The sequence below is a fragment of the Borostomias antarcticus genome (assembly GCF_949987555.1).
Source record: "Borostomias antarcticus genome assembly, chromosome: 4".
NCBI classification, from domain to species: Eukaryota; Metazoa; Chordata; class Actinopteri; order Stomiiformes; family Stomiidae; genus Borostomias; species Borostomias antarcticus.
In genome coordinates this window covers 376,672-389,294 of record NC_140237.1, presented here as the reverse complement: position 1 = coordinate 389,294, position 12,623 = coordinate 376,672, and the positions used below count along the sequence as shown (strand labels likewise).

The 12,623-nt window shown below is 41.7% G+C and overlaps 1 protein-coding gene across 1 annotated transcript in view; it reads right to left on the bottom strand.

Annotated features, from left to right (window-relative positions):
• LOC311308073 (uncharacterized protein) overlaps positions 1-12,623 on the bottom strand; it is a gene marked incomplete at its 3' end in the record, with an annotated part of 98,055 nt that overhangs the window by 25,900 nt on the left and 59,532 nt on the right. The window contains exon 28 of the mRNA XM_084437010.1: positions 3,889-3,975. Within this exon, the coding sequence (XP_084293136.1) occupies positions 3,889-3,975 (87 nt within the window). The remainder of the gene's footprint in view (positions 1-3,888; positions 3,976-12,623) is intronic.

The following is a 12,623-nucleotide window of genomic DNA, read 5'->3' as shown; positions in this document are numbered from 1 at the left end:
ATTGGTTATATCTGACAGCAACCTAACTGGACTGTTGCCTTCACCAGGTGCCACATTGACTATGTCTTGAAAATTCTGATCAATTATCTCAGAACCCAGATCAACTGGTTGTAATGACGTATCTGACAAAAGCCCATTCTGATCTTTAATATATGTTAAATCTTCCTCTACTTCATCTTCACGGCTGTTTTCATCATCACTCTTTTCAATTGTTTCTTGACACTGTGTTTCATGTTTTATATTTTCCTCATCATGATCAATTCCATCCAGAGAGTTTACCCAATCTTCATTAAACAAGACATCGTCATACCACTTATTGTTTTTCATCAAATACTTCAGTGCATTTCTGACTCGATCAGTATGGACAAACTTATACTCGTAGTGACCTTTAAAAGTCAATTTCCGTTTAAGTTTTACTCTTATCATTTTATCATCACATTCATTTCTTGGAAGAATATTTGTTACATCTGTAGTATTAATTGGAACAGACACACATGGTCCGTGGCAAGCATTCTGACGTCCTCGAGGCAAACACAACAATTTCATGAAGGGAATATGACGTGCAATAAGATGTTGTTCCAAAGAGTTAAGACATTTAAGTTTGGCGGGGATTTCTTCTAAATGCATGTTATTGGTAACACTTTCTTCTGGTAGTTTTCCACAAAGTATTTTTCGATGGCATGTATAACAAATCCATAATTTGTTTGATGGACTAGTAGAGAAATAGCATTCATGTTCGCATTCAGCATCACACACATGTAAATATTGCAATGTTATACATCTGTTAGCAACTGCAGCAATTTGCTCTCCTCTGATTTCATAGCAATGTCTTTTACACTCAACCACCTGTTTCCTGAAGAGTAAACGGTGACAGACAGAGCACACATATTCTGGACCACGGCTGACTTCTTGACGAAAATTAGCAATAGTACAATCTATGTCTTCCTGTCTCTTTTGCGACTTAAAATAATTCTCACGACTTCTTTGGATTTTATTTAGACGAACATCATTATTTTCATGGTACTTCTTCATGCTGTAGTCACGCATGTCCCTCTGGAACTTTGGATCAGTCTTGTATTTAATTCTAACACGTTCGCGCATACGTTCGCGCATGTCCCTCTGGAACTTTGGATCAGTCTTGTATTTAATTCCAACACGTTCGCGCATACGTTCGCGCATGTCCCTCTGGAACTTTGGATCAGTCTTGTATTTAATTCCAACACGTTCGCGCATACGTTCGCGCATGTCTCTCTGGAACTTTGGATCAGTCTTGTATTTACTTCGAATACGTTCACGCATGTATCTCTGGAACTTTGGATCAGTCTTGTATTTACTTCGAATACGTTCACGCATGTATCTCTGGAACTTTGGGTCAGTCTTGTATTTACTTCGAATACGTTCACGCATGTATCTCTGGAACTTTGGATCAGTCTTGTATTTACTTCGAATACGTTCACGCATGTATCTCTGGAACTTTGGATCAGTCTTGTATTTACTTCGAATACATTCACGCTTACATTCTTGAAAATCTGTGTCTTTGTGATATTTATCTTTAAGATCTTTAAGTTTCTTTTCTCTGTAATCGCTCTTATTCTGGTACCGTTGGCGTTCTCTCTTAGCTTTTACATTGTCTGGTTCATCATTAAGCTTCCTTTTCCGTAATGACCTCAAGTTATCACCCTTATCATGACATGTTCCTGCACAAGCATTTCCTGCATCTCCCTGTTTAACACATGTAACAACTTCATAATGATTGCCAGTGTGGTTTAAATAAATACAATTCTCTGTGAGCAAATCTGTAGTAGGCATATGTGCATTCCATCTATCATTAAAAGTCATGATGGTTGTTTTTAATAAGTCAGCTGCAGCAAAAATGTCTATTTCGGTTGCCCATGAGCCACTGTAATATATTCTTGATTTGGTCATGTAGTCCTGCACAGATGTGTACTCATCTCTCAAATATGTTTCAAATTTGGAACTGTTGTCTCGAAGGTGTCGCACGATAGCCCGTCTAATTTTAAGATGCTTCTCTTCGTTTTGGCATATGCTAAAGGACAAACTACGGTAGAAACAGTTTCCATCTGGCTTTATGCCCTTCATCTTACAGGGAGACCCGATGCTATAAACATTTGCAGGTGCAATAACATCAATGTTTGCATTAGGCAGTTCTAAACATGTGCACAGAGCCACCTGATCCTGACCTGTTAATGGTTTAAAAGGTCGCTCATGAATTCTTATATCATTAATAATGACACTGTCCGAATCTGATCCCTTACTTCCGTTATGGGTTATTTCTATAGGTTCTGTTATGATTTGTTTGTCTCTCTTTCTTTTTGAAAACTCTGTTGCCTTATCACTGTCGTCTCTCACTTGTTTGTTATAATGGAATGAACGACTCTGGTGAAGCTTCTCTGGTTTAAGCTCAGAACGATTAAGGGGCTTGTGGTTTCTAGGAAAATCATTAGACGCTTTAGGTTCAATATAGTGTCGGCTTTGTGTTTTCCTTGGTGTACTGTGTTTTGTGTTTACATCCCTGCCAATCGTATATACTTCAGAAAAATCTGAATTGTGTTTCGCAGCACCAATACCAAAGTCAGCATCACATACCTTGGCCTTACGTTTTAAAACGTCACTGTAGAGTACTTTACTGCTTGCTTTAGATTCAGTGTTTTTCTCCATTTCCGCCTGAGTACAATGTGATTTTCTGCCGTTTTCAGAAGTTGTTACAATTGTAGTGGACTCGCTGAAAGTATTTCCAACTGCCTGCTGTCCGTACACTTTAGGCTTACCTTTGACAACATTGCTGTAAAGTGGGTTGCTGATCGTTGTAGTCGGTGTGCTTACCATGTAACTGGAAGATGGACCAGATGTTGTACGCACCTCAGCACTGGCATCAGTTATGGTCACTTCAACTCCAGTTATCTCAAACTGTGGTGTTCTTACCCCAAATGACTGTGCCAAGTCCAAAACGTAGCTATAAAGAGATGTAGCAGAGCTAAAATAAGCAACACAACTTGCCTTCTGTAGTTTCTGATTAACATTTCTATTAGCATGTGAATCAATGACCGCAAACCATGATCCTGCTTTCACAATAGCACATGTATTAGCACAAATGGTTAAGAGGCATGCGTCATTACTCAGCAGTGTCCGTTGTAATGCTACATCAAATGGCATGGCAACATCACGTACCGCATCATCATAATCATCAACTAGAACAAATCCAGCGAAAGAATCAGCAAAGTTAATTGAGAAAACAGAATTCCATAATATGTGTTGCCTTGGTAATTCAGAGACAGCAATGTAACCCCTTTCTTGAACATGGTCGCTTATCTTACCTTCAGCTCTCATTGACTTATACAGATCAGTCCCTTTCACAAGAACATCATCCAAATCTTGAGTCTCCCAAGTCAGCACACTGTTCATCTTGCACTTCAAAATTGCAGTCAGACTGATTGCACCACACTGCTTGTTACGTACATCTTGAAACTGTGGATGACCTTGGTGAAAAGATCCCAATAACACAGACCTCTCTGGAAAATCAACAGATTGAGTTAAAGAGAATGAATCATCAGTAACAACAGTGTGTTCTTTTTCCACGGTACTTGACAGTGAGTTAGTTGGAGAATCATGAGAGTTTGGTAGTTTGGCAGAGATTGGTAAGTTTGGAGAGTTTGACAAGTTTGACAAGTTTGACAAGTTTGACAAGTTTGTTGGAAGGTTTGACAGTTTGGTAGAGTTTGGCAAGTTTGTTGACAAGTTTGTTGGCAAGTTTGATGGCAAGTTCGTTGACAAATCTGTTGACAAATCTGTTTCACAAAGTTGTTTTGAAAACGTGTTGGTCTTAGAGTCATGGTCAAAGTCAGCTTTTTTTTCACAAGGAAGTCTAACCTCGGCAGTGGGCCCCTGGTGGTCTGAAGACCTCAGGTTAGCCCACCTTCTTTTCTGTGCCTGGGACTTTTTGCTGGATCGTGGCATCTACAACACAGACAGAACACACATTAGAACTAGAAAAACCGCATAGCGGCTAAATGCCACTGCCCAACAATGCAAGTTGCAGTTAACCTAACTAACCCTATCCCTAACTAACTGCTAATCTAACTCTAACGCTAATGCTACCTAATGCTAATGCTAACTCTAATGCTAATGCTAGCTCACTAAAGCTAGCATTATTGTTAGAATTAGAGTTACCTAGCTAGTGTTAGCATTAGCTAGCATTAGCATTAGCTAGCTAGCGTTAGCATTCAAAAGTGCCTTTTGTGATGTCACGGTGACCTTGACCTTTGAATACTAAAACCTAATCCAATACATCTAATTAAGTCCAACTGGACATTTTGGCCAAATATGAACAAATTCCATTCAACCTTTCTTGAGATAGTGTTCATCAGGCCAAAAACACATTTTGTGAGATCACAGTGACCTTGAAAACAGACTTGGACTTTAAGATCACCCTTCCAAATGCACTCAGTGGAAATATAGCAATAGGGCTAGGGAAAATGTAGTCCCAGACACGACCATCTTGTTTCTACACAGGTGTATCTATTCTCTGATTGCATAGGATTCTATGCAGTAGAGCCAATCAGACAAATAGATACACCTGTGTAGAAAAAAGATGGTCGTGTCTGGGACTACATTTTCCCAAGCCCTATTTTGACCAAAGGTTTAAATAATATATGCAAAGTGTGCTAATGAAGGAAGGTGGCATGCCTGCATCATGGTTACAGATTAATGTCTGGACATCACAAACATGGACTTAGGACTCAAATGAAATTGTTGCATACAAGTATTTTAACACACTATTTTAAATTAATGAAGGATGGCTTCCCACACACTTGCATTTAGCTAGCATTAGCTACCATGAGGTAGCTAAAGCTAGCTAGGAAATAGGAGCATAATTTGACACAATTCGAGGTTAATCTTTACCATCCAATAGAAATATTCAAAAATTAATTATGATACAGCACATTTAAAGTATAATATATGGTCTCTCACAAACATATATGCATAGCAAGTCAATATTTGTCTACAGTGTTATATCCAGCTAATCACATCAAACACACACAGCCTTACCTTTCAGTAGCTTGAAGCTAATTACAAGAAGGCGACTCTGGCTGAAAAGCAGATATCTAGGTCAAAAGCTGCCTCTGATTGGCTTGTTAAACTTCCAGTGTTTCGTTTGCCAGATTAACAGGTGTAATTAATAATCAATCTGGTTTCAGTCACATGATGAACATTACTTTGCTTACTAAAGATGGCTGCTGTGAAAAATACCCTATTGTTATTTCACCACAAACAGTTAATTTCAGTTTCAGACCATTTCAGGGATTAATTGCTCTCAGGTTGTGAAAATACTTGAGACCCCACTTTGAGGAATAGTAGCACAAAACATTTTACATCATGTTGACCATGAGGGAGCACTGCAATAAGCAAATATGTGTCTGTGTTTACATCAATGCTTTTGAAATGATCATATCAAGTTGCTGCTGATACCAGGGCATGTCTAATGGCCACTATTAAGCGAATTGGCCACAGGGTGACACTATAAAAACCCAAAATGCTTAAAGCCACGATCTAACTTGATTAAGAAAATGACTGAATCAATGTTGTGTGTGTCGTCACCTCTCCTACACTTCTGAAGACCGAACGACATATTATACATGGAAATGTTCGCATGATTGTCTGGATTCTGAAGAAGTAAATAGTTGAGCTATGCTATGTATACTTTTCGCTGTGTGCCAATTTAAACGACGACACCCCCCCCCTCTCACTCAACCGAGAGGAAGCGACCCTTCCAGCTGACATTAATTAAGTGCTCAGACTCAGATTGGGATTCAGCTAATAGGGTAAGCAAAGGCTAACATGCCTTGGGGACTAGGGTGATTTACCTTCGCAACATCCGGCGTAGCACAGTGGTTAGCATGTCGGCCTTGCAAGCAGCAGGTACGGAGATCGAATCCCGTTCAACCATATGTCTGACTTCAGAAAATCTCGGGCCCATCCTTGACCCTTGTCAAACATGTCACCACGTCAGTCTAGCTGATTCCTTGTCTGCTTGCAGTTAAACTGCTTGGCCCCCACATTCCTGCTTGCAGGTATATTTAGGGGCCAAGCCCCGTAGGGGCGAAGACCCTATTGTAATTGATGGTATTATTATTATTATTATTATTCTTCTTCTTCTGCCATTGAAGTCAATGGCAGCCTATAGAACGGAGTGGTAACTTTTTACCAAAATTTGCATGATGGTAGAGGATGATGTGCTGAGTCCATGGAGCACGACCCAGATCGATTAGCCAATAGGGGGCGCTATAGCAGCCGACTGAAGTTGCGAACTTTGAACCGGCATATCTCAGGCCCCGTTTGACCTACAGACATGACACTTTGCACACATATGTCTCTCCTCATGATGAACAAATCTGCCTCAAGGACCCATAACTTCCGGTTATATAGATTTTCCGCCATCTTGAATTTTTTGAAAAACACTTCAAATGTATCTCCTCCTAGGAATTTTGACCAATCTGCACGAAACTCGGTAGGCACATTCTCTAGACCAATGTCCACATAGGATGTTCAGGGATTTTCAATTTTCGAAAGGGTTCGCCCGCTACAGCCAATCAAATTTGGTGTCCAAGCCGCCAAACAGGAAGTGTGGTCATATCTCAGAAAATTGTTAATGTATTAAAGCCACATTTGGCACACTCATCGGGGACAGTCGCATGACCTCTGGCAGCAAGTGGCATTGCGACAGCTCAAACCCTCTAGCGCCACCACCATGTCAAAGTTGGAAGTGCGTTAATGCACACAACTTTTGACCTGTGTAACCGATTTTGAAAAATGAGGTACCGTTGGAATCCCTCGCTCATGCCGAGTTCATCGCATCCTATGATGTCATTTTCCACCAATTGGATTTCCCGCCATTTTGTATTTTGTGTAAAACACTTAAAATGTATCTTCTCCTAAGGATTTTCACCAATCTGCATGAAACTGGCTGTACACATTCTTTAGACCAATGTCCACAAAACTCCTAGAGGGATTTTCGATTGTCGAAGGTGTTCGCTCGCTACAGCCAATCGAATTTGGCGTCCAAGCCGCCAAACAGGAAGTGTGGTCAAATCTCAGTAAGGTTTTGATGTATCATAACCACATTAGGCACAATCATCGTGGACGGTCCCGAGACCCCTGTCACCAAGTCTATGTCGACACCTCAAAGTCTCTAGCGCCACCAACCTGTCAAAGTTGGAAGTGCGTATATTCTGAACCGTACGCCCGATTTTCAACACTGCGGTAGCGATTTGAATAGACTCCTATGACGTGTTTCGCTTGTTGTCTTTGATGCGCTGGTCGCGTGTCCTGCTTGGCCCCCACATTGCTGCTTGCAGCTATATTTATTTATTATTATTATTATTCCTCTGCCATTGTAGTCTATGGCAGCCCATAGAAGCTTATGGTAGAAAGTTATGAAAAATGGCACACTCATTCGGGACAGTGCCCTGACCCTCCTCACCAAGTCTCATGTCCACACCTCACCCTCTCTAGCGCCACCAACGTGTCAAAGTTGGAGGTGCATTTATGCATGCAGCTTTTCTTCAGCAAGTCCAATTTTCAAACTTCAGGTGTCCTTCAATTCCTTGGCTCAAGCCGGATTCAACGCACTCTATGACGTCATTGTGGCCATCTTGGCTTCTCCGCCATTTTGAATGATGTGCAAAACCCTTAAAATGTATCTCCTCCTAGGAACTTTCACCAATTTGCATGAACATCGGTGGATGTCATCTATACACCAATGTCTACAAAGGATGTACAGGGATTTTTGATTATCCATTGTGTTCGCATGTGACAGCCAATCAAAATTGGCAGAAAAGCTGCAAAACAGGAACTGGGGTCATATCTCAGTAATGTTTTAATCTATCAAAACCACATTTGGCACACTCATTCGGGACATACCCATGACATCTGTCACCAAGCCTCATGTTGACATCTCGTGCACTCTAGCGCCACCAGCGTGTCAAAGTTGGAGTTGCGTTTATGCCAGTAACTTTTGAACTGTATGTCCAATCTTCAAAATTATGGTAACAATGGATTCCCTGGCTCATGCTGAGTTCAAAACACCCCATGGTGTCATTATTACTTCATTTGTTTGATTGCAGAATGAAAGGAACACTTTTTGTCTTCTGCACAATTTCCCCAGTTTCAGAGTGCTGAAAGGCGCATTTTGGAAAAAGTCACACATTTTCTAAACTGCCATCCCTCTTCCAATTCTCACAGCTCATACACATTTTATATATCAAAACGTTCACACGACTCTTGGGATTCATAAAATCAAAAAGGCTAAGCTCTTCGATGTATATTTTTCACTCTGTGACAGTTCGAATAATGACCCCCCCCCCTCCATTGAAATCAATGGAGCCACACTCTAGAAAATCTCTCTTCACTCTAGAATCTCTAACTGTTTCTAACTCTTCACCTCTCCTACACTTCTGAAGACCGAAGGACATTTTATACATGGAAATGTTCGCGTGATTGTCTGGATTCTGAAGAAGTAAATAGTTGAGCTATGCTATGTATACTTTTCGCTGTGTGCCAATTTAAACAAAGACACCCCCCCCTCTCACTCTACCGAGATGAAGCAACCCTACCAGGTGACATTAATTAAGGGCTCAGGACTCACTCTACCAAGAGGAAGCAGAAGCTGACATTATCCACTCAAATCTGCGACGCACTGTGGCATAGCGGGTAGCGCGTCAGTCTCGCAAGCAGCGAGTTCAGGGTTCGATTCCCGTTCATCCAAAGTGCATTCTTATAATTATTGTAATATGCTGCTGTGGAAGTCAATGGCAGACAACAGAATCATTGTAGGTCGCTCCTGCCAGTTAAAAGTTGTGAAATTTGGCTCACAGACCAGGGACTCGTGTGCCTATTGTTTAGAGTAAGTAATATGTGTGTATTACAAATGTTTGCCATGTGGGGGAGGCATCTTACAGTACGGTACATCATATTCATGGGTTTTGTTGTAGAGACGATTATCCAGACAAGCACATACAGTAGAGACAATCACATAGACAAGCTCATACAGTAAAGATAATCACATAGACAATTGCATACAGTAGAGAAAATCAGACGGAAGCACATACAGTAGACAATCACAGACATACAGTACAGCAGAGAACATAACATACAATAGACACAATTACATAGACACAAGCACATACAGTACAGACAATCACATATAGTACAGTAATGCGCTCCTCTTGTGTAAAATGCAGCAGACGGAACTTGGTTGCGTATTGTTTGCCATGTTCATGGCCGTGTACAAATAGTCAAAGTGGGTAAAGGAAATGCAGTGAGTGGGTGTAGACTTCTGTGGAGTAGGGGAAGGTTTTGAAGATTCAATGGAGTCTAGTTTGTCTGAATGGGAAGGTGCAAGTGAAGAAGTGAAGAACACTGGCCAGACTCCTGTTTACCTTCATTGCTATCAGAAGGTAGGCCGTCTTTCGCTGGTGCAGCAAGAAATTCCACTCTAGGCTCCCATTTTGTAGTGTTCACTGACAACAACATTCTCGCAAACTTACAGGAGGTGAACCTGAGAAGCTTGGAGCAACAGTGGGCAGCCAGACTCTACAACTACCACTTCAACATCAAGTTCCAGCCTGACAAAACCAATGTTAATGCTGATGCCCTATCTCGTGTACCTGTGGATGGAGGAGAGGATGGTGAAGAGGAGGAGATCCTGGCCCTGAAGACTTTTCTCACCGGGGTGGAAAACCCATGCCCAGAAATGCTTAACTCTCCTGTCCAAGTTGACCTAGAAGAAGTGCAGCTGGGCCGAACCCCCTGGAGAATGGAAGGACGCCCAGCAAAAAAGATGACATGATTCGCCACATGCTGTTATCCTTGCAGACAGGGAAACCGCCCAGTGCAACAGAAAGGATCGCCCTGCAACGTGACACTCGGCAGATCCTCAAGGAGAGATAGAGGCTGACTCTGAGGGAGGGAGTCTTGCATCAGTGTGTGAGGGACCCCAACACCGCAAACTCCATCTTTCAGCTGGTCCTCCCTACAGCCTTGAAAGAGAAGGTGTGGCAGAATTTCCACGAACGGGCTGGCCACACGGGTGTGGGAAAGACTTTAGCTCTCATCCGCTGCCCACGAGTGTTGAGTATTAGACCAGCCTACTTTTCTTGTTTTATTGAGCTGAATGATTTTCATAGTTTGCAGTGGTTGAAGTTTACAGTGGTTATAACGTTTGCTGTGTTTACCAAGTCTGCAGTGTAGTTGCAGTCTGACAAACATATCTCTAAAGCCTTCAAAACATCAGTCGTATTTGCTTCATCTTTTGCGTGGTCAGCTTGGCCCCCACAACGCTGCTTGCAGCTTTAATTATTAGGGGCCAGGCAGCGTAGCTGCCGGAACCCTATTGTATTTGCCTATATTATTATTGGGGGCCAAGCAGCGAAGCTGCGTAGGCCACCACTAAGTTTCTACCTTTTCTTATTTCTTTCTTTATTATTATTATTATTCCTCTGCCATTGTAGTCTATGGCAGCCCATAGAAGCTTATGGTAGAAAGTTATGAAAATTGGCACACTCATTCGGGACAGTGCCCTGACCCTCCTCACCAAGTCTCATGTCCACACCTCACCCTCTCTAGCGCCACCAACGTGTCAAAGTTGGAGGTGCATTTATGCATGCAGCTTTTCTTCAGCAAGTCCAATTTTCAAACTTTAGGTGTCCTTCAATTCCTTGGCTCAAGCCGGATTCAACGCACTCCAAGACGTCATTGTGGCCATCTTGGCTCCTCCGCCATTTTGAATGATGTGCAAAACCCTTAAAATGTATCTCCTCCTAGGAACTTTCACCAATCTGCACGGACATCGGTGGATGTCATCTATACACCAATGTCTACAAAGGATGTACAGGGATTTTTGATTATCCATTGCGTTCGCTCGTGACAGCCAATCAAAATTGGCAGAAAAGCTGCAAAACAGGAACAGGGATCATATCTCAGTAATGTTTTAATCCATCAAAACCACATTTGGCACACTCATCCGGGACATATCCATGACATCTGTCACCAAGCCTCATGTTGACATCTAGTGCACTCTAGCGCCACCAGCGTGTCAAAGTTGGAGTTGCGTTTATGCCAGTAACTTTTGAACTGTATGTCCAATCTTCAAAATTATGGTAGCAATGGATTCCCTGGCTCATGCTGAGTTCAAAACACCCCATGGTTTCATTATTACTTCATTTGTTTGATTGCAGAATGAAAGGAACACTTTTTGTCTTCTGCACAATTTCACCAGTTTCAGAGTGGTGAAAGGCGCATTTTAAACTGCCATCCCTCTTCCAATTCTCACAGCTCATACATATATTATATATCAAAACGTTCACACGACTCTTGGGATTCATAAAATCAAAAAAGCTAAGCTCTTCGATGTATATTTTTCACTCTGTGACAGTTCGAATATTGACCCCCCCCCCTCCATTGAAATCAATGGAGCCACACTCTAGAAAATCTCTCTTCGCTCTAGAATCTCTAACTGTTTCTAACTCTTCACCTCTCCTACACTTCTGAAGACCAAAGGACATTTTATACATGGAAATGTTCGCGTGATTGTCTGGATTCTGAAGAAGTAAATAGTTGAGCTATGCTATGTATACTTTTCGCTGTGTGCCAATTTAAACAACGACACCCCCCCCTCTCACTCTACCGAGAGGAAGCAACCCTACCAGGTGACATTAATTAAGTGCTCAGGACTCACTCTACCAAGAGGAAGCAAAAGCTGACATTATCCACTCAAATCTGCGAATTGCGTTCCTGAGATCCGTCGTGGAACAGCGGGTAGCGCATCAGTCTCGCAAGCAGTGAGTTCAGGGTTCGATTCCCGTTCATCCAAAATGCCTTCTTATAATTATTGTAATTATGCTGCTGTGGAAGTCAATGGCAGACAACAGAATCGTTGTCGGTCGCTGCTGCCAGTTCAAAGTTGTGAAATTTGGCTCACAGACCAGGGACTCTTGTGCCTATTGTTCAGAGTAAGTAATATGTGTGACTTTCGAAATTCTCGGAACCATCCTTGACCCTTGTCAAACATGTCGCCACGTCAGTCTAGCCTTGTACTTGCACCATTATGTTTCTACCATTTCTTATTATCATCCTTTTTTTTTTTCTTTCTTTCTTTATTATACTCTTCTGCCATTGGAGTCTATGGCAGCCCATAGAACCGTATGGTAGAAAGTTATGAAATTTGGCACACTGATTCGGGACAGTCCCATGACCCCTCTCACCAAGACCCATGTCCTCAGCTCCTACACTCTAGTGCCACCAACATGTCAAAGTTGCCAATGCATTTATGCACGCCACTTTTGAACCGTAAGTCCAATTTTCAAAATCAAGGTGCTATATGATTCCTTGGCTCAAGCCGAGTTAAACAAACCCTATTACGTCTTGCATACTATATTGAATTGTCTGCCATTTTGGATTTAGTGAAAAACACTTAAAATGCTACTCCTCCTACAGATTTTCATTAATCTGCAAAACAAAATAATACACATTATCTGGAGACCAATGTCTACAAAGGAATGATTTGAATTGTTGATATTCCAATGCGTTTGCTTGTGACAGCCAATTGA